Source organism: Etheostoma spectabile, unplaced genomic scaffold, assembly GCF_008692095.1.
Source record: "Etheostoma spectabile isolate EspeVRDwgs_2016 unplaced genomic scaffold, UIUC_Espe_1.0 scaffold00019055, whole genome shotgun sequence".
Classification (NCBI taxonomy): Eukaryota; Metazoa; Chordata; class Actinopteri; order Perciformes; family Percidae; genus Etheostoma; species Etheostoma spectabile.
This window is the reverse complement of record NW_022604650.1, coordinates 111,639-134,956: the sequence shown is the minus strand read 5'-3', so window position 1 is coordinate 134,956 and position 23,318 is coordinate 111,639. Positions and strand designations below refer to the sequence as shown.

At 45.3% G+C, this 23,318-nt stretch overlaps 2 protein-coding genes across 2 annotated transcripts in view; both read left to right on the top strand.

The window, feature by feature from the left end:
- The first annotated feature begins 11,818 nt into the window (after positions 1-11,818).
- Positions 11,819-14,041, top strand: LOC116683584 (zinc finger protein 862). Its single transcript, XM_032509958.1, has 5 exons — positions 11,819-12,529; positions 12,652-12,875; positions 13,120-13,202; positions 13,295-13,432; positions 13,671-14,041. The coding sequence occupies exons 1-5, from the start codon at positions 11,819-11,821 to the stop codon at positions 14,039-14,041; spliced, it is 1,527 nt and encodes a 508-aa protein (XP_032365849.1).
- Positions 14,042-17,194: 3,153 nt separating this feature from the next.
- LOC116683586 (ras-specific guanine nucleotide-releasing factor RalGPS1-like) overlaps positions 17,195-23,318 on the top strand; it is a 106,022-nt gene continuing 99,898 nt past the window's right edge. The window contains 1 exon segment of the mRNA XM_032509960.1: positions 17,195-17,512. The gene's annotated coding sequence lies outside the window, so the exon portion shown is untranslated.

Here is a 23,318-nt window from a genome sequence, read left to right as displayed (position 1 = left end):
TTTCGCAAATGTTCAAGCCCCGTCTCTGCAGGTGGCGTGTCGGAGGCCTCTGCGGAGCTGTCCCCTTTATGGTGCTTGGCGTAGCCGGCGGATAGAGGCGGTGGTGCCAACCGTTTTGTTAAATCACGGTTAGCAGCGGTCTGTAAGCAGATATACACCTAGTTCTATATTATTATTATTATTATTATTATTATTATTATTATTTATCACTGTAACATTTGGCTCATGTGCCTTCTACAGATAACAGTTTTTACCGTTGTCAGAACTTACCAGAACTCCTGCCGGCCAACGCCTTCTTAATCGGTTTACACGGGGCCCTATGTTCTGTGTTGGTTCTTGAAAGTCGTTCTCATCAGCATCGAATGCCAACCACCCTAACCCTGTTGGAGAGGACTGCAGATATGTTTATATACATAATTATGTAGATATTATGTATGTATGTATGTGTGGGTAGAAAAAAAAAAAAAAAAAAAAAAGCAGATATATTTCTTACTTACCCATTCTATTCGAATCTTTGTACGCCATCCAATATCGAAGATTTAATAAAAAAGAAAACACACGTGGAAATTCAGACTATACCTATCGCTAACAAGACCAGCCGGAATGAAAAGCCGTGCTAGCTAAACTTTGTTACTTATGGGGTAGGATGGTGGGGCTGACCCTTAAGATCATGTGATAATTCTACGGATAACCATTGGGTTTCCTAATGTACTATAGGGGGCGTCACAGATACCTAGACTGTCTGAAAACATTATGCACTGCAAAATGCTCACATACTAATAATCAGATCACATAACCTTTACCATTAAGGTTATAACGAACACACACACACTACGGCTAATGCTAACTATCTAGCTAGCTAGCTAAACACAACGTTAGATTTACACACACACTATTGCACAACAACAACGTCCTCTCCGGGAACCATCACCTTATCGTGGTGGAGAGGTTTGTGTGTCCCTGTGAACCTGAGGGCTGTGTTGTCTGGAGCTTTGTGCTCCTGGTAGGGTCTCCCATGGCAAAGAGGTCTCAGGGGAGGGGCCAGACCAAGAATGGTTCAAAGACTCCAATAGAAGAACAAGGAAGGGATAGAGAGACCCGCCCGGAGGAAGCCCGGGGGCCCCCGTCTGGAGCCAGGCCCAGACGGTGGGCTCGTGAGCGAGCGTCTGGTGGCCGGGTTTGCCACGGAGCCCGGTCGGGCACAGCCCGAACAAGCGACGTGGCACCTCTCCCTCCAACCCATGGGCCCACCACCTGTGGGGATCCAAAGGGGGGTGGGTGCGCTGCTACATGGGTGGCAGCGAAGGTCAGGGGCTTCGACGGACCAGAGAACCGGCGGCAGAGGCTGGCTCTGGGGACGTGGAATGTCACCTCTCTGTGGGGAAGGAGCCGGAACTTGTGCGGGAGGTGGAGCGCTATCGGTTAGATCTGGTGCGGCTTACCTCTACGCACAGTCTCGGTTCTGGAACCGTTCTCCTGGATAGGGGTTGGACTCTGTCCTACCGGAGTTGCCCATGGTGTGAGCGCCGGGCGGGTGTGGGATACTCACAAGCCCCCGGCTGAGCGCCGCTGCGTTGGAGTTTACCCCGGTGGACGAGAGGGTCGCCTCCCTACGCTTGCGTGTGATGGGGGGGAAAACTCTGACTGTTGTTTGTGCATATGCACCAAACAAGAGTTCGGAGTATTCGCCTTCTTGGAGACCTTGAATGGAGTCCTGTATGGGGCTCCAGTAGGGGACTCCATAGTTCTGCTGGGGGACTTCAATGCACACGTGGGCAATGATGGAGATACTTGGAGAGGCGTGATTGGGAGGAACGGCCTCCCTGATCTAAACCAGAGTGGTTGTTTGTGTTGGACTTCTGTGCTAGTCATGGATTGTCCATCACAAACACCATGTTCAAACATAGGGATGCTCATAAGTGTACGTGGTACCAGAGCACCCTAGGCCAAAGGTCAATGATCGATTTATAATCGTTTCATCTGATCTGAGGCCGTATGTTTTGGACACTCGGGTGAAGAGAGGGGCAAGCTGTCAACTGATCACCATCTGGTGGTGAGTTGGGTCAGGGGGTGGGGGAAGACTCTGGACAGACCTGGTAAGCCCAAACGGGTAGTGCGGGTAAACTGGGAACGTCTGGAGGAGGCCCCTGTCCGACGGACTTTCAACTCACACCTCCGGCGGAGCTTTCGAGCATCCCTGTGGAGGCTGGGGCATTGAACCTGAGTGGACAATGTTCAAAGCTTCCATTGCTAAAGCTGCGGCGGTGAGCTGTGGTCTTAGGGTTTTAGGTGCCTCAAGGGCGGTAACCCACGAACACCCTGGTGGACACCGGTGGTCAGGGAAGCCGTCCGACTGAAGAAGGAGTCTTTCGGGATATGTTGTCTCGGAGGACTCCGAAGGCAGTTGCAGGGTACCGACGGGCCCGAAGGGCTGCAGCCTCTGCTGTGACAGAGGCAAAGCAGTGGGTGTGGGAGAAGTTCGGAGAAGATATGGAGAAGGACTTTCGGTCGGCACCAAGGTGCTTCTGGAAACCGTTCGCCACCTCAGGAGGGGGAAGCGAGGAATCATCCAAGCTGTATACAGTAAGGGTGGGACCTTGTTGACCTCAACTGAGGAGGTAATAGGGCGGTGGAAGGAGCACTTTGAGGAACTCCTAAATCCAGCTGACACGCCCTCTTTGGTGGAGGCAGAGCTGGAGGATGATGGGGATTGTCGTCAATTTCCCTGGTGGAAGTCGCTGAGGTAGTCAAAACAACTCCACAGCGGCAAAGCCCAGGGATTGATGAGATCCGTCCAGAAATGCTGAAGGCTCTGGGTGTGGAGGGCTGTCTTGGTTGACACGCCTCTTCAACATTGCGTGGAAGTCGGGACGGTGCCTAAGGAGTGGCAGACCGGGGTGGTGGTTCCCCTCTTCAAAAAGGGGGACCAGAGGGTGTGTGCCAATTACAGGGTATCACACTTCTCAGCCTCCCTGGTAAAGTCTACTCCAAGGTGCTGGAAAGGAGGGTTCGGCCGATAGTCGAACCTCGGATTGAAGAGGAACAATGCGGATTCCGTCTGGTCGTGGAACAACGGATCAGATCTTTACTCTCGCAAGGATCTTGGAGGGGGCCTGGGAGTATGCCCAACCAGTCTACATGTGTTTGTGGATCTGGAGAAGGCGTATGACCGGGTCCCCGGGAGAAATTGTGGGAGGTGCTGCGGGAATATGGGGTGAGGGGGTTCCTTCTTAGGGCCATCCAATCTCTGTATGACCAAAGCGAGAGCTGTGTCCGGGTTCTCGGCAGTAAGTCGGACTCGTTCCAGGTGAGGGTTGGCCTCCGCCAGGGCTGCGCTTTGTCACCAATCCTGTTTGTAATATTTATGGACAGGATATCGAGGCGTAGTCGGGGCGGGGAGGGGTTGCAGTTCGGTGGGCTCGGGATCTCATCGCTGCTTTTTGCGGATGATGTGGTCCTGATGGCATCGTCGGTCTGTGACCTTCAGCACTCACTGGATCGGTTTCGCAGCCGAGTGTGAAGCGGCTGGGATGAGGATCAGCACCTCTAAATCTGAGGCCATGGTTCTCAGCAGGAAACCGATGGAGTGCTTTCTTCGGGTGGGAGTGAGTCCTTACCCCAAGTGAAGGAGTTTAAGTACCTTGGGGTCTTGTTCGCGAGTGAGGGGACCACGGAGCGTGAGATTGGTCGGAGAATCGGAGCAGCCGGTGCGGTATTACATTCTGTTTATCGCACCGTTGTGACGAAAAGAGAGCTGAGCCAGAAGGCAAAGCTCTCGATCTACCGGGCAATTTTCGTTCCTACCCTCACCTATGGTCATGAAGGCTGGGTCATGACCGAAAGAACGAGATCCAGGGTACAAGCGGCCGAAATGGGTTTCCTCAGGAGGGTGGCTGGCGTCTCCCTTAGAGATAGGGTGAGAAGCTCAGTCATCCGAGAGGAGCTCGGAGTAGAGCCGCTGCTCCTTCGCGTCGAAAGGAGCCAGTTGAGGTGGTTTGGGCATCTGGTAAGGATGCCTCCTGGGCGCCTCCCTAGGGAGGTGTTCCAGGCACGTCCAGCTGGGAGGAGGCCTCGGGGAAGACCCAGGACTAGGTGGAGAGATTATATCTCCAACCTGGCCTGGGAACGCCTCGGGATCCCCCAGTCGGAGCTGGTTGATGTGGCTCGGGAAAGGGAAGTTTGGGGTCCCCTACTGGAGCTGCTGCCCCCGCGACCCGACACCGGATAAGCGGATGAAGATGGATGGATGGATGGACTATTGCACAACGTGCACACTTCGCTGCGCACACACACACACACACGTCTGCATCCCGTCCGTATCCTTGAGCCTTCATCATAAGTGTTTAATCACCCCAACACACTGTGAAGCTTCATTATCATTCACCCTTTCCTCATTTACTGAATATGGTACGTTACTCACATTTATTTTCCCTAGCTTTGACAAGCTACGCACTCTGCGACACTCGCGGGGAAAATCAACCGCTCTCTGTTTGATTCTGTGTACAAATAATATTATCTCCTAGAAAAACGCACCCCTGCTGCTTTTTGTACGTACTGGCTGAGGCATGTTAGATAAAGTGATGACAGGAGTCCACATGCACTGTTTTCTTGATTATAAAAGGGATATTTACATCAAAGTAATCAGTATCAAAACAAGCTCTGTGGCAGCTAAGAGGGTGTCTCTACCACGCTATAACCACCTGTTTCTTCATTTAGCTGTGTAAGCAGAGGCTCTGTTTACATGCCATGGGAAAGGACTGCATTGAGAAGCACATAGCAGTATAACGCTTAACACTCTGTGTCTTCATTTAGTTGCATAAACATGGGCTCTGTTTATACCCTATGGGAAGGACTATGGTGAAAAAACACATGTTGCCCCCCCCACAGGTAGCATAACTAATTTCCCTAGCAATCACAGGCTCTGGAGGACTTTTCCCAGAGCTCATCCCATCACTAGTTCATTGACATCTGCTTCAACTCCGAGACCCCTGCCGCTAAGATAAACACCCTTTAGCGCTCAGAATAAACAAGCCTTAACCAGGGCTTCATTTAAACATCTTGTTCGACTCTGGTGCGGAACTCAGGTCATAGCGAGGTATTTACAACCACTGTTACACTGGCAGGCCATCGGTGGGTCAAATCCTCTCTCTCGCACTCTCTACTACATGCAGACCATTTACACACGCTCACACACCCACATACAAGCGGCATCGCTGTTTAATCACACAGCCTTAAACCACGGTTTCATCTCAACAGCTGCTAAACACTAGATTTACACACACACAGCCGCACAGGAGCTGCACCAGCATGCACACGGCGCTTTCTCCCTCACCTCAACCTACATCGCTGTTTAATCACTCAGCCTTAGCCGTGAAACTTTTAAAAACATAATTCACTTACCGTCTTTTTCTTCTTCTTCTTTTATATAAAGTCCACTTGGATTTGATAATCTGCGTGCGCAGCTTCACTCGTGGGGAAAATTAAGCAGATCTCTGGTAGTGCTAGTAATATAATTATTATCTCCTAGAAAACGTACACAGACTAATAACATGCTTACATAATCCCTTAAAGTTTAAAAACAATGCTAAAGGCAAGAGTGTGTTAGCAGGGTATTTACACACACACACACACACACACACACACACACACACACCACTACCCTCTATAACACAGATAAGCACACACCCCGCACATGCATAACTGTTTAATCACACAGTCTTAGCAGTGAAACTTTTAAAAACATTCACTTAGCATCTTTTTCTTCTTTCTTCTTCTTTATATAAATTACAACCTAATGAAACACATGAACGTGCAAAGGTACGCTTATAGTGGGCGATTTTCGACCCCTCCCTAATAGAGCAGATGCATGCGTGTCAAATGCATGAGCGCCACGTGCACGCGCAAAAGTGTACTTGTAGTGGGCAATTTTGACCCCCCTCCTCACGGGCACGCGCAAAGGTGTATGTTAATACTACTGAGAACTATTAGTATCTTGTTATAAGTATTTATCCAATGTTGTCCTAGTTCAGCAGAATGATCAAATTAGCCTGTCCAAATGGTGTAGTACTTTCAGCTGTAATGCAATGGCCAAATCTGCAGTTCCTGGAGTGGCCGCTTGATGCTGGCTGCAAAAGTCATTCAGTCACCATTGACTTCTATTCTGAAATGCCCACATTTACAGCAGAAGCAACCATGCTCACAGCTTAGTACTAGAAAACAAGTTTGGTCCCTACTGACAAATTTCCTGTCCATTACAATGACATAGTGGTTAAAATAAACAGTTTTCAACAGCTTAACGTTCTGTTTTATTGAGGAGTGGACGGCTTTGAGTGACAGGTAGATGCATCACATATTCTGTGGCTGACATAGACTGAAGACTTCATTTGCCTAGCAATAAATCATTTTAAGGCTTAAAGTTCTGTTTTATTGTTGAGAAGAAGAGGATCCAGATCGGGAGGCAAGCTTAGAGAGCGGAAAAGTTGGTATAAACAAGTTTTACCATTTTTTTAACGTCACCATGGGGAACTGTAGATATCTTGCGAACAAGATGGAAGAGCTGACGGTGCTGACTCAACTGCAGAGGGAGTACCGGTGATGCAGCCTCATTCGCTTCACTGCTTAATCTTTCTACCAACTGACACATCACCCTGGATGGTTTCAAACTCTTACGAGTGGACAGGAAAGCAATGGAGATCGGTAAGAAGAAGAAGGGAGGAGGGATCGATAGATGGTGCTACCCGGGATACATCGGTGTGAAGGAGCAACTCTATACCAGAGACTTGGAGCTGTTAGCATTTAGCATTCATTCTACTTCCCGAGGGAGTTTTCACAGGTTATTGCTGTGACCATGTACCCCCACCCCCTCTGCGGTCGCTTCTGCAGGTACAGATCAGATTCACACTCAATTCAGTTCATTTCTTAACTTCAAAACCATCACCCCCATTCCCTCCTCCTCCTCTTTGGGGACTTCAATCATGTTTCCTTGTCCTCTGCTCTCCCCACCTTCACCCAATATGTTAAATTTCACACCAGGGGCGTCTCAACTTTGGAGATACTGTATGCAAACATCAAAGATGCATACACCTCATCCCCCCTTCCCCTTCTCGGCCACTCGGATCGCAACCTCGTCCATTTGGTCACACACTATTCCCCTGTGGTGACCAAACATCAACCTGTGAAGAGGCTTGTGTAGAATGCATCACAGACTATAGTAACTTGTGTGTGGAGAACACTGTGCCCTCCAAGTTTGTCCAGTATTTCCTAACAACAAACCATGGGTGCCCTCCGAGATTAAGGTTCTGCTGAATGAGAAGAAGAGGGTCTTTGCATCAGGAAAAAGAGACCAGAAGGAACTCTGACTCAGGATCAGGAGGGGGAAGGTCATCTACGGGAGGAAATTAGATAAGAGTCTGGAACAGAACAACGCCAGGGACGTCTGGAGAGGGCAAAGGTTGGGGGGGGAGACACCAAGCTAGCAGAGATAAGGACTGGGCAGATGAGCTGAATCTGTTTTTTAACAGATTTGACTCTGCCTCCTTGCCGTCTTCACCCCCCCTTGGCCCCTTCTTCACACCTCCTCTGGTGGACTTCCCCCCTCTGACAACACCCATGCACTCTGAAAAGAAGGGCCAGAGTCGCCTCCATCTGCTGAGGAGACTTAGGTCCTTTGGAGTGAGCAGGACTCTCCTCAGGACCTTTTATGACTCTGTGGTGGCCTCTGCCATCCTTTATGCTGTGGTCTGCTGGAGGGGGGGGCAGCTCGGACAGGGACAGGAGCAGACTCAATAGACTGATCAGGAGAGTGAGCTCTGTCCTGGACTGTCCTCTGGACCCCATAGAGAAAGTTGACACTGTGGGGTCCCTGAGCAGCTCCTTCAGCAGCAGACTGATACCCCCCGGTGTAAGAAGGAGAGGTACCGTTGGTCTCTGTCAGACTCTACAACACCTGCACCACCTGATAATGTTGTAGTTTCTCTTCCTGTTTCTATTACCCACCACACACTCTATGTACAGTATATCTTTATTATTTGTATTTATATTTTTCCACTACAAGTACTTACTTTTTCAATATTATTGTTACACTTCAATATCACTTATATTATGGTTACTTACTTTTGCTGTATTATTTAATTAATTATTTTATTTTATTTTACATCACTTACTTACTTATGTTGCAATATTTTTCGTATTATGGCCACCTCACTTTACAATACCTTTTATATAATGGCACTTTACTTTTTGCACATTGTCTGTTGTTTGCCTGTTTGTTGTTTTGCTTTTTACTGTGTAAAATGTGATGGTTTGGGTGGTTTCTCTGTTTTTTTGGTCCTGTCTTGTCTCCTCATGTTTGTGTCTTAATTTACTCCCCAGTTTTGTTTGGTAGTCTGTCTTGTGTCCCCTTGTTAGTGTCGGTATGTTCTGTTTCCTGTTATATGTTGATAGTCTGGTTTCCTGTTCTGTCTTGTCTTGCCAAGCTTTACTTTTGTCTGTCTGATTGTTTTGCCCCGCCCCAATGTCTTTCACCTGTTGTATCATCTGTTCCTTTTTACCTCGTGTATTTAACCTCTGTGTTACCGCTGTCTCTTGTCAGATTGTTTTTGTGGCTGAGTTACCGTCTACGTTGCCTCCTGAGTGTTTGTTTGCTGCCTGGTGGCCGGTGCCCGGTGGCCGCTGCCTGGTGGCTGCTGCCCGGTGGCTAGGGGCTGGTGTCCGGTGGCCGGTGCCCGGTGGCCGGTGGCCGGGGGCCGGTGCCCGGTGACCGGGGGCCGGTGCCCGGGGGTGTGTATATATATATATACATATTAATGACACAGACAAACCAGTTAATTTAAAGCATTTATTGTTGCAATGTCAATCTCTAATATGGCAAATCTATTCAACATTCTGCCTTTGGCCTCTGTCTCTCTGCTGGTCTTTGGCTTTGCCATCCTTGGTGACCGCCTCCGTTAGTCCCTCTTGAAATGTGTTTACCGTTATGAACGCTATAACGTTATAACTGTATTGGTACCTTAGGGACAGCAGAGCAGCACACTGTCTACCACCTGATAATGGCGACAATAGAGCAAGTTGAGGGAGCAGGGCTATAGTGTAATTGTGTAAAGTACTTTGAATTGCCCTGTTGCTAAAATGGGCTATACAAATAAAGCTGCCTTGCCTTGCCTTGCCTATAGAGAGGACTGTTATTTCTAAGGTGTCATGTCTGACCATGTGGCCTCACACCCAAGATCACCAGCACTAAAAAGGTCTAACTATGTTCTCACAGCAGCGGACCATCTAGCAGCCAACAGCTGCCTTTTGTGAATAGCTAGGTTATATTAGCTGTTATGTGGCATGCATGACCAGTTCAATCCATGGCAACGTGTGGACCATGCTGAGAAGGCCAGGATTGATAGAGTGACTAAAAGGGCTGGGAAAATGGTGGGAGAGTTAAATACAGTGGATCAGGTATATGAAGATCATCTGGTTAAAATGACAAAAAATAGTGAGGGACCCGAGTCCCCCTCTTCATGGTAATCTGACCGGCAGGGTTATAGAGCGCAGTGGTAGACTAAGGCTGAATCCCAATCCTTCGTCTTACCCCTACCCCTTACCCCTTCCCCTTGGTTTTGCGCGTTCACGCGGGACCTATTGGTGTCCCAATACCTATTTCGACCGAGGGGTAGGGCTGAGACCGAGGGCTGTATAGCCCTCAAAACCAAGTGAGGACGCAAGCTCACTTGTAAACAAGGGCTATTGTACAGAAAGCATCAATGGCTGCCCATCGACCAGAGAGACACATAAATGTAAGTATTTTCGGCTTAAATAATTGATTTAAAAGTTACGACAGTCTTGTTTTGTAGTCTACACAGTCCTGTACATATATACTTGCAACCATGTTCCTAACTGAAACTTTTTAAAAATCGCTAGCTTGCAATGGTAACGCTAATTGCTAATCGTTAATGTTGATTTGAACAACAGTCCAGCATTTTTCTGCCTTAAATGGAATGTATACATCGCATAGACTGTATATTAATCTTAACGGTCTATGATACATTGCTACGTGCTTTACATATACCGTCCTGTATCACACAGGGACGCCGGAGGAAACCCAACAGCTGATCCACTTTGGGGTTGAAAACGAGCAGAAGTGTCTTAAGTCATGTGTTCATGTTGTACCCATTCATTATTGCATTGGTACTGTATTATTGTAATCATTTGTAATTAATTCCTGTTCACGCACTTGTATATTGTTGTTGGTTGTGATACGGGACACTGATGATATGTGGGGGAGATATGTTTTTGCCTGTTATGTTTAATTTATTGGGCAATAAAGACATATTTTTGTTAACAAAATGTTTTCTGAACATCAATGACAATAACTGAACAATAACTGAAATGCAAATGACACTGTTGTCAAAACCCACACAATCGACAGTCAGAGACGGCATCTTGGAAGTTTGTGATAAATTCTGTATGGTGATGTCACCAAGTGGTGTCCCATTTCATAGGGGTGTGTTTTCACCCCTACCACTTACCCCTTGGTTTCAAGGGCCAAGGGGTAGGGGTAAGGGCCAAGGGGTAGGGGTAAGACAAAGGATCGGGATTCAGCCTAAGACCTCCTGTGGTAGTCTGACTGGTAGGGTTATAGAGCACAGTGGTAGACTAAGACCTCCTGTGGTAGTCTGACTGGTAGGGTTATAGAGCACAGTGGTAGACTAAGACCTCCTGTGGTAGTCTGACTGGTAGGGTTATAGAGCACAGTGGTAGACTAAGACCTCCTGTGGTAGTCTGACTGGTAGGGTTATAGAGCACAGTGGTAGACTAAGACCTCCTGTGGTAGTCTGACTGGTAGGGGGGTTATAGAGCGCAGTGGTGGACTAAGACCGCCAAATGCGGGTTAAAATTAATTTTGGCGGGTGTTCCTAAAAACTTACTAGCCAGTTTGGCCAGTGATGCGAGGGCATTACATGCATGATACACAAGGCTCTGTTCACGGCTCGGCTCTCCCCTGGCAGTGCTTCCTACATTTCCCAAGAACACTGTGCTGTAATGCTGCGTGATGACGTTTCATACGCCCATTGGCTGTGTGCAGTTTGCAATCAAACCAGCGCGAGAAACCATGGAAACGAACGGAGCCAGAGCAGGGAGCACAGACTGAAAGAGGAGGGAGTTAGCTAGCTAGTAAAGTAAAGTCAAAAGTCAAGATTAGCTAAACTAAATGCGGCGGTGGTTGGGACAGACTTCTGCGGGCGAGAAGAGGAACGACGCAAGGGATGATGATATCGACAGAGAAACAAAGAAAAGAAAATTTAATGCCAAATGGGTGACGGGTCGTGAATGGCTTGTGTTTGATCATGAAATGTTGTCATGTTTTGTCAGGATTGCCGCACGTACGCAAAAGAAAAAAACAAAATGAACAATTTTGTGGTAGGAACTAAAAATTTTAAAGTCGAGGCAGTAAAAGGACCATGAGAGTGCCCGAAGTCATCAGGAGAGCCTGAGGATTAAAACGGCCAAGACAGGTCGTATTGAAGAGAGCCTTGCTGGAGAAGTCTCACTTTAATGAAGACGTCTGAGTTGGAGAAGATGCAGCTACTTTTTCGAAATGCCCACGCCATCGAAAAAAGGGCCGGCCTTTTACCGACTTCTCATGGATGTGTGAGTAAGTTAATTAACGTTACTATTTACATGTTTCAGAAACAGTGTATTTAATATGATTCAGAGTGCTTCCATAGACACAGATGAAACTTCATGTTTGATGGTTTCAAAAAGAAGAAAAAAAATCTCACTAAAATGTACTGTGTTGTAGGCGCTAACCGTGGCTTCATTTACACAAAAAATGTATTTCAGTGTGGACAGGAAGAAAGGCTTGAAGATAGGAGAGACATACACAAACGACTATCAGGCAAAAGAGTTCATACACTACATAGCAGAGGATGAGAGAAGAAAGATGAGGGCAAGATTATCAGATGGCAAGTTCATCTCGGTCATGTCAGATGGATCCCTCGACAGTGCAGTGATGGAAGAAGAAATGGTCTACGTCAGGAGTGCCAGTGAGGGGAAGGTCAAAGTTGATTTTGTCGGGGTAAAGGCTGTCTCAAAGCCAGATGCTACAAATATAGCTGAAGCAGTGTGCAGTATAATGGAAAGTGGAGTCAGCACTGATTGGAAGAACAAGCTAGTGGCAATCACCACAGATGGAGCATCTGTAATGACAGGAGTAAACAATGGTGTCGTTGCAAAACTGCGTGCAGACAGACCAAATGTGCTGGGGATCCACTGCATGGCCCATAAGCTAGAGCTTGCCTTCTCAGATGGAATAAGGAAAAATGTGATGGCCAGGAAAGTTGAGGACCTCTTGAGTGGCCTCTACACCTTATATCATAAGAGTGGAGTGAACAGGGCCAGCCTAAAGCAACACTTCAGGGAGCTCCACATGAAGGCTTTGATGCCAACCAGAGTAGGTGGAACCCGGTGGCTACCACATCTCTTCAAAGCACTTGACCATTTTCTCAGGGGATATGCTGGCATTGTACGCCACTTGGAGAAGGTATGTTAATTCATAGCCTACTAAAACCAGCAGTGTAGATTTAGGATTATTTAATGTTTGCTTTATTTTCTGTTACTCAGTTGTAAATGCTGTCTGATATAATGCAGTTGTTTTGCTTGTAGTCCCAGGAGGCCACGAACGTCAATGCTGTTCTGAGGGCAAAAACCAAGGGGTTCCTCAACATAGGCAAGGATGGTGGAGTGCTCAGGTTTTGCTGCCTTCTCCATGACACCATCTATCAACTGAGCAACCTCTCCAAGTCACTGCAGAGGTCAGGGTCCACCGTGGCTGAAGCTCAGAGCTGCCTCTCCTCCACTCAGGCTGTCATAGAAAAGTACAAGTCAAGGTATGTATCATATATCCTACAATTTATGATTAGATTTTAGGTTGTGTTGGTGTGTTTTCACCTCAGTATAAATAAAAAGACACCCATCCATCTATCTCTGCACAACTGTAGACCTGGGCCTAAGCTGAGAGCAGTGCTGGACACAGACACTTATGAGGAGTCCTCCTGAGGCCTACTGATGCCGACCGGCATGACAAGGCAAGAATGAGCTAATCGATTCTCTGTGCCGGTGCATCACTGCTAGATTTAGTGACGTGAACAGTGGTGTCCTGCAGGCCATGCGGCTGACCAGTTTCCAGTACTGGCCAGAGGCAGACACAAGTTCAGGTTAGCAATTCAAAAGTAATGAACACATCTTTACACATTTTATGTTTTAAGACAACTGCTTAACTATATATTGTTTTCCCTTTTGTTCTCAGATTTTGGTGATGAAGAGGTAAACAAACTCATCAGTCACTTCCGACCTCTTTTCCTGTCTGCTGGAGTGGATGTGGAGTTGATCCCTGATCAATGGACAATTCTCAAGACTGAACTGTACACAGCAGGATTCAGCCAAGGTACTTGGAGAATGTTTGAGAAAATCTCATACTAATGAACCTAATCAGTAACATTTTTGAACAAGTGTTTGAAAAGTTCCCAAGCTCTAAAGAAATGTCTAATATTGTGAGACAGTTTTTATTTTGTTTATCAGGAATCAGAGTAAATGTAATTTGTTAAAGACACAATCCAAATTTGATGCCATATTTTAATAACTAAAGGTGCATAATGCACATTGTCTGTCTCACACTGCTACAGGAAACTTTGAGCAGACCTGGCCTACTGTGAACAGAATGCTGCGCCATCGATGTCCTGATGTCCTTGATCTTTTTGATGCTCTCCTGACCATCCCTGCAACTACGGCTGACTGTGAAAGAGGGTTCAGTGTTATGAAGCAGGTAAAGAGTGACTGGCGCTCCCGCCTAAAAGGTGAAACCCTCTCTGACCTCCTTAAAACCCAGTTGTGCTCACCTGACATCAAAGACTTTGATCCAACCAAAGCCATTGAGATCTGGCATGCTGACAGTTTGCGCTCACGCAGACCTGACTTTGTGCGCAAACATGGACCAAAAGAAACAGAGGGTGGCTCAGATTCTGATGGCACCACATCTGAAGAAGAAGAGCTCTGAAGACATATGTTTCGATAGATAGATAGATAGATAGATAGATAGATAGATAGATAGATAAACCCCAAACTTGTAATGAAATGTTTGCACTTTCTGTGTTTATTTTGTTGTATGTATTGTACTTTATGTAGTTTTAATGCCAACAATGTTAATAAAATTAACAAATGCATTCAGTGCCACTCATAATTTCTCTTATTTTCAACGGATGAAAATTGGCTAGTGAGAGTTCTGATTGGCTGGTAACTTTAGAAAGTCACCAGCCAAATTGGCTGGTGATCAAAAAGTTAATTTAGAACCCTGGTTATAGAGCGCAGTGGTAGACTTAGGCTGAATCCCATTCCTTCCCCTTACCCCTACCCCTTGGCCCTTACCCCTACCCCTTGGCCCTTGAAACCAAGGGGTAGGGGTAAGGGGTGAAAACATACCCCTATGAATTGGGACACCACTTGGTGACATCACCATACAGTATTGATCACAAACCTCCAAGATGCCGTCTAGGTCTGTTGATTGTGTGGGTTTGGACAACAGTGTTATATATTTTATAGTTATTTTAGGTTCACTTTGGTAGTGCAGAGTACTTATCTGTGTAGTACTTAGGTCTGTTTGCAATACAAATGTGTATACACATGCATCATGTGTACATATACATACATATACACCCTGTATACATGGTGTGTGTATATCTGTTTCAGTTATCACCGTTTTGAATGTCATTGATGTTCACAAAACATTTTGTTGACAAAAATCTGTCTTTATTGGTGATAATTGAACATAACAGGCAAAAACGTTACATAAAATAATGTTACAGAACCATTGTCAACTATTAGAACCATAACTAACATGTCGCACACAATAAAAGGCACTCATGTGTAAAACTAAAAAAATACACACAAGACCACAAACAAACTACACACACACTACACTGTTGTAGCTACAGCTGCTCTGATATTCCAGACCAGTCTGGAGCCTTTTGGCCAGTAACCCCCCCTCACATATCATCAGTGTCCCATATCAAAACCACAACAATATAACAAGTGCATGAACAATGAACAGGAATTAATTAAATATTATTACAATAATAGTAGGCTACCAATGCAATAATGAATGGGTACAACATGAACATATGAATTAGGAAGTCTGCTCGTTGCAGCCCCAACCTGGATCAGCTGCTGTGTCCTCCTGTGTGAGACAGGGCGGTATATGTTAAGCACGTAGCGATGTATCATAGACCGTTAATATATATCTAGCTATACAATCTATGCGATCTATACAGTCCATTCAAGGCAGAAATATGTGGGACTGTTCAACGTTAGCGTTAGCGATTAGCGTTAGCATTGCAAGCTAGCGATTTTTTAAAAAGTTTCAGTTAGGAACATGGGTACACATGTACAGGACTGCATAGACCACAAAACAAGACTGTCGTAACTTTTTAATCAATTATTTAAAGCTGAAAGTACTTACATTCAGGTGTCTCTCTGGTCCCTCTAGTCAGCCTACTATCACCTAAAGAACATATCAAGGGTTAAAGGACTTATGTGTCAACAGGACTTGGAAAAACTGGTCCATGCTTTCATCTTCAGTAGACTTGACTACTGTAACGGGGTCTTTACAGGTCTCCCTAAAAAATCAATCAGACAGCTGCAGCTGATTCAGAACGCTGCTGCTCGAGTCCTCACTAAGACCAAGAGACTGGATCACATCAATCCAGTTCTGAAGTCTTTACACTGGCTTCCTGTGTCTCAAAGAATTGATTTTAAAGTACTCTTGCTAGTTTATAAATCACTAAACGGTTTAGGTCCAAAATACATTTCTGATCTGCTACTACACTATGACCCCCCCAGACCTCTCAGGTCATCTGGGACAGGTCTACTTTCTGTCCCCAGAGTCAGAACTAAACAGGGTGAAGCAGCTTTCAGTTTCTATGCTCCTCATATCTGGAATAAACTCCCAGAAACCTGCAGATCCGCTGCTACTCTCAGTTCTTTTAAATCAAAGCTGAAGACCTTTCTATTTGATGCTGCCTTTCTTTAAATTAATGCTCATTTCTTTCTTATGCTGCACTGTAACTTTTATTCTTGTGTTTTATGTGTCATAATGTTTCTATTTTGTTTTTAACTGTCTATTCATGTGTCTTATTGATTTTTAATGCTTATGACTTTTAACTGTTTGTACTTGTGTTTTATCTGTTTTAATGATTTTGTGTAAAGCACTTTGAATTGCCCTGTTGCTGAAATGTGCTCTACAGATAAAGCTGCCTTGCCTTGCCTTGGTTGATGCAGCAGCCACACACTGCCTGTGTGTTTTCTAGTGAGGTCGCGTCCACACTAGATCCGTAGGGGTATACAGCCCTTGATCTATGCCCTACCCCTAGCTCGTAATACGTATTGGACCGGCACTAGGTGCCGCGTGAACGCGCAAAAGGTAGGGGAAGGGGTAAGGGGAAGGGGTAAGGGGAAGGAATGGGATTCAGCCTAAGACCTTTATTTATGTATACTATTGTAGTGCATTTGTGAAATTGTATTTATTCTCTGGTTTTTAATGGGTAAGATGGCGAGCGTGAGCACTGTAATTTCCATTTCTATGGATGAAATAAACTTGACTTGACTTGACTATTTCCATTTAAGCTTTTCCATTTCATATTGTCAAGTTTCATATTTGATGTTTATCTTGTCTTATTCCCTTTGAAATTTTCAATGTCACCTTTCAATGTAAGATTTCAGTTTGAGCATTTATATTTAAGCGTTTAAATTTCACTTTTTACATTGTCACTTTACATTTTCAATTCATTTTACATTTCATCTTTGCTTTTCAGTTTCCTTTTTCTTTTTTAAATTAAATTATGGCATGATTATTCCCAGTAGCGTAATAAAATAATAAGATTCTTAATTGTATCTCTTTTAATTTTCTCTTTGGACTTTCAATTTGAATTGTGAATAAATATATCCTTCATAGATGTATAGGACCACCCAGTCAAACCTTCTTGCTGGAGGACATTTTAGGAACGGACCTCTGAGGAGCTGTGATGTACGAGCCTACAGGAAGCTAATGAAGGCGTCACACATGCACCTGCGTCTGAAGGATGCTGCGCTCTGATTGGCCGGCTGATCTTAGAGGCGGGAGCTCTCTGTGGAGCCCAGCGATGATTAGGCAATACATCTGTCTGTCAACAGAAGTGCGCCTACCTGTCACTTCCTGCTGTCGGGATTTATTCATTTTCACTTTTACGTTGCGACTAGAGTAATTCGGTTCGTCACAGCCATGTTTGCATGATTCCGTCTAATGTATCCCGCACGGTTTGTGGACCCTGCGGACCAAACGTTGCGACCTTGGCTTCATGTTCGACTCAAAGGAGGAGTAGCCCCCCCCGGACACTGCTGTGGTTTAATCAACTCGACTCGGCTCGTGTTAATGTGGACGCAGACTGGCGCTTGTTTGACTAACGCAGCGGCGGCGGGGACGGTATCTGGCGGAGAGGTAGGCACCGCAGAGCATCAGCATGCTGTAATGTATGTGTGTGTGTGTGTGTGTGTGTGTGTGTGTGTGTGTGTGTGGGGGGGGGGGGGGGACACAGACCCAGCAGCCGCAGAAGGCCGGTCGGGCTCTGTGTGCTCGGGGCCGGGCTGTATAACCGGAGCTGGTGTGGTGACAGGACGCTGGATGCGGACATGGCTTCTATGGTCTTTAACTGTCTATGGTGGTCACGTGTGTTGTTCAGGTCCGCGAGGATGGCCGGGATCTGTGTGTGTGGGTGTGTGTGTGTGTGTGTGTGTGTGTGTGTGTGTGTGTGGTGTGTGTGTGTGTGTGTGTGTGTGTGTGTGTGTGTGTGTGTGTGTGTGTGTGTGTGTGTGTGTGTGTGTGTTGTGTGTGTGTGCGTGCGTGCGTGCGTGCGTGCGTGCGTGCGTGCAGGGCCGGCTACAGCGTTTATTGGGACCTAAGTAGAAAATCCCCCCCCCCCTTCTGTCACATTTTGCCTAACCTACAGGGTATTTTTAACAGCAACGTGTCAGATTGGTCCATTACCATAGTAACATTAGCCATAGCTGGGAAACCTAAACAACTAGAGCGAGCTTCTGCCATTGAAGTCTACTTTCTGTTCATGGTCTCCTACCTTCCGCAGAATCAAATGTTTTATGCTCATTTTTCATATTGTAGCTGGTTGGCTCGCTTTCAGACATAAAACTTTTAATACAAGCAATTTTCGGAATGTCAATGAAACCATTTAATGAGGAAAAACACTTCCGGTAGAGAGCCGTTAAACTAGTGGGCGGTCACTCTCGCGCTCTATAAAAGAAGGATTACACAAATACATTTCTTGGAAAAACAACAGAAACGTATAATAATAATAACCTAATAATAATAATAACAATAATAACAACATAAGAACATCAAATAAACAAAGAAAAGACCATACATTTTTATTAAAGTGTCAATGTTGAGTCCAGTGTTAGGTGATAAAGTGACCAGGTGAGAATTTAAGTCCAGGTGTGCATGTATGTATGCATGTCTGTATGTCTGTATGTCTGTATGTATGTATGTCTGTATGTCTGTATGTATGTATGTCTGTATGTCTGTATGTATGTATGTATTGTCCTCTCTGCCCTATTTCCTCCTCCCCCTAGTGAGGAGTTGTACAGTCTGGTGGCATGAGGGACAACGGAGTCCTTGAGTCTGGCGACTTTATAAGAGAAAACTTCTAAGGTGGTCAAAATTGCAGCAGGAGAAGCTGAGATAACCTCATTTTTGGTCCCTAGAATAAGAACAAGAACACTTGATCCTACATTTCCCAAAATGCATCTCAGTAGTATCTTGTAAATAGACCCTCCCTGTCTATGAAAGCACTAGAGACCTTCCCAAGCAGCGTTGTGTGTACAACCATTCAGACACGACCCTACTGTAGCGCTGGGACGGTTCCACATGTTGCTTTACAATTGATTGTCTCAGAATTAATTGTGATGAACATTATAATTGTCCCTTTCAGTCAAACTAAAAATATATTTATTTATTTATTAATAATTAATATATTTCATACAATTATACACCACATTCCTTGTTTCAGTTTAACCTAATTCCCACATTTCTTCCTTGTCATTGTTCTGTAAGCTCGTTTGTTCATTCCTTCAGACAGGCGGGACGGATGAAACATTCCAGTTTTCTCGAATGCAATGATGATAGACAGACGTCCTTATGTCAGACCAAAGAGCATGTTACCCTCCTCCTATCAGACCATAGAGCATGTTAACCCCCTCCTATCAGACCATAGAGCATGTTACCCTCCTCCTATCAGACCATAGAGCATGTTACCCTCCTCCTATCAGACCATAGAGCATGTTACCCTCCTCCTATCAGACCATAGAGCATGTTAACCTCCTCCTATCAGACCATAGAGCATGTTAACCCCCTCCTATCAGACCATAGAGCATGTTACCCTCCTCCTATCAGACCATAGAGCATGTTACCCTCCTCCTATCAGACCATAGAGCATGTTAACCCCCTCCTATCAGACCATAGAGCATGTTACCCTCCTCCTATCAGACCATAGAGCATGTTACCCTCCTCCTATCAGACCATAGAGCATGTTACCCTCCTCCTATCAGACCATAGAGCATGTTAACCTCCTCCTATCAGACCATAGAGCATGTTAACCCCCTCCTATCAACCATAGAGCATGTTACCTCCTCCTATCAGACCATAGAGCATGTTACCCTCCTCCTATCAGACCATAGAGCATGTTAACCCCCTCCTATCAGACCATAGAGCATGTTACCCTCCTCCTATCAGACCATAGAGCATGTTAACCCCCTCCTATCAGACCATAGAGCATGTTAACCCCCTCCTATCAGACCATAGAGCATGTTACCCTCCTCCTATCAGACCATAGAGCATGTTAACCCCCTCCTATCAGACCATAGAGCATGTTAACCCCCTCCTATCAGACCATAGAGCATGTTACCCTCCTCCTATCAGACCATAGAGCATGTTACCCTCCTCCTAGGGCTGCACGATTATGGCCAAAATGATAATCGCGATTATTTTGATCAAAATTTTGATCGCGATTATTCTCACGATTATTTGTTGATTTTAACCAAAACAAATTTTATTGTCACATAGGCTATTTATAACTGCGAGAGGGAGTGTGATGGACGCTACTCACAGAGAGACGGCTGATCATTATGAACGGGTCCAGCACGGGTCGAACGGCGGATACACACGTCGTGTGTATTAAACGTCTGTATCTTCACTGCGCTGCATTTTTATGAACTATGATATTCTGGCCATGGGTCACATCTCTGGTCCTGGTCCAGGTCCTGGTCCAGCAGCTCCGTCTCCCACGCTGTGACTCTACCAACTGAAGTTAGCTGCATTCAAAAACTTCTTCTGTGTTCTTCGCCGTAGCGGCCGCGATAACAGTTACCCGCGGAAACACTGGTACAAATACAGGTTTGCCCCCTCATACTTAACAATATACAGCTGTGTTAATGAAAAATTAAAACTGTAGACATATATCAGAAGTGTGGACAGGCGGCCGCTGTGTGGCGGGGCGCGGAGAGTAAGAGGAGAGAGAGTAGGACGAGAGAGCGTAGAAAGATCCAACACAGGCACGGCTTTACAGACGAAATGGGTCATGTAACGCAAATTAAACCATATCCATATAAACAGCATTGCAGCGGATGCGAGGACATTAGCACGGTGCGTCCTAGAAGAGCTAACAGCTAACAGACGCTACTAGCTAACAGCTAACAGACGCTAACTAGCACTGGTCACTGCCGTTGTCTGAAAAACACAAATGGGACAAAGTGTTGCGTTTACTGGTAACTGGTAAACCTTGAGACTGACGTATTACCGACTGCTATCTGTTGAGTTTTCCTCACGCTACTCTGTCCTCTGTGACTGTCTACATCTAGAAACTTAGCTGCACGGGGTGCAGTGAACTACTCTGACTGGCTCATGAGCAGACGGCTTATGGAGCGGGAGATTGGCTTTGCAAAAAACCCGGAGCGTTCTATGAAATGACGCTTTATAAAAAATAATCGCTTGATGACGCAAATTTGATCGTGGGAAGTCCAAATCGTGATCGCGATTAAAATTCGATTAATTGTGCAGCCCTACCTCCTCCTATCAGACCATAGAGCATGTTACCCTCCTCCTATCAGACCATAGAGCATGTTAACCCCCTCCTATCAGCCAAATATCACCCTGTTAACTCCTTTATCACAGAGCTGCAGCCGATAAATGAGTTTTGATGGTCAAAAGTAAACTTCATTAGCGGTCACTTTTTTTGGATTACTAATGAGTGTTTTTCATTTCAATGTTTGACTACATGTTTATTCAGAAAACCAGTTAGTGTTCTCCACAATCCCAGACTTTTTTGTATTGCATGCTTGTTTACATGGAAAACTAAACCGGCTGTAATGGCATATGTCTATGTTGGGACGGATGAAACAGCCGTCCCACCCGTCCCCGACCTGGCTGGAACTCCATGGATTTTAAGTAAATGCAGAAATATCTGTGATTATACAATAATTTATGGAGGTGAGACATGGAAAAGCAGTTTTAGAAAGATGAAAATATATTTGAGCCCACCAGGTAGGGGGGGGGGTTGAGTTTTCCCATGTTCTCCTATGGAGACTTACGGGGGGGGGGGTATTTTGATGTCCAGTGGTATATCCCACGTAAAAACCTAGTGAAACAACATTGTCCACAATAGAAACATGACTGTAAATGGAAAAACCTACTGTTCTAGCTATAAAAATGGCAGAATCATCCACAGTGCATGATATTTCAAAAAAAGCTTCGTACGCGCTTCAGGATGACGGCGGTTAGTTATTAACAGACATTCACAAAGACGCATAGTCCTGCAACAATCTATCTATAATAACACCTTTTGGAAGTACACTCCATGATATACAGTAAAATATCATATACCCCCCCATTCTGTTTCATTTGTCCCATCCAGGAGGGACAGATGAAACATTAAACACGTCCCACTCTTTCTGTAATAACTCCTGAACGGTTTTGTCCAAAGCTGAAAATGCAGCTGGATTTGACAGATGACACGTGTCGGTTGCTACTGACATAATATCAGCTTTCAGTGCGATACGACCGCTTTGTAAATTACGTTTAATTAAAAAGTGTTTCAACTGTCCCGCTCTCCCCAAGGCTAAGCTAGTGTTGGAACTAGCTAGCTAGCAAACTGCACACAATGGCAGACAATGCTAATACTGTATATTTGTATAATATTATAAATAAATGGACAATTTTTATGAAAATGAGCTTCCCCTCTTTGAAAGACCAGCAGCAGGGGGCACTGGAGTAGGGGTCGTTGATTTCATCATCATGTGCTTTTAGTTTGGATTTCTTTGTTCTTTGGCCTCTTGCAGTTGGACTACTGCATTGTTCTACAAGGGCCTCATATACTGCCATTCAGTATTGCAGTACTTGTACTACTATATTCCCTGTTTTCTTTGTGTATACACGACCTGGCCTCTGTGTTCTCTAACGTCTGATGAATGCTCCGTCATGTGGAGTGACTAGGATCTGAAACATTGTTGGATTATGCTAGCAGAGTCAGCTTTTTGGTGAATATAGTTTGAGAATTTCATTTTGTGTTTATAGTTTTGAGAGAATGCGTGAGGGTTTCAAGAAATGTGTCTTAGCAATCAGGAAAAACTAACTGGTGTGCAGAAAACATGTGATTCAGCATGTAACACGTGAATACAGTCAACATAGGAAGAGTTCTTTCATAAACGCCAGGCCTATGTGTTAAGATGAAATGGGATCAATCAATCCACAAACCGATGACATAAATATTAAACTATTGAACTGTAAAACCTTAAATTCCAGTAGAAGAGTACGGCTTGTAACTTTAAGACTTGCATAAAACAGAATTATCATAACTTAAGTTAAAGTCTGCATAAAGACCAGCTAAGCAGAGCAACAGGCGTAGAGTAAACATTACTACCACTTGATTACTAGTCAAATACTATAGTTATTGTTGGTGATAATTGATTGATCGTGCAGGCAAAATGTGACAGAAGGGGGGTGGGGGATTTTCGTGCGTGCGTGCGTGCGTGTGTGCGTGCGTGCGTGTAGCCGGCCCTGCACGCACGCACGCATGCACGCACGCACGAAAATCCCCACCCCCCTTCTGTCACATTTGCCTAACCTACAGGGTATTTAATAATAGTGTGTGTGTGTGTGTGTGTGTGTGTGTGTGTGTGTGTGTGTGTGTGTGTGTGTGTGTGTGTGTGTGTGTGTGTGTGTGTGTGTGTGTGTGTGTGTG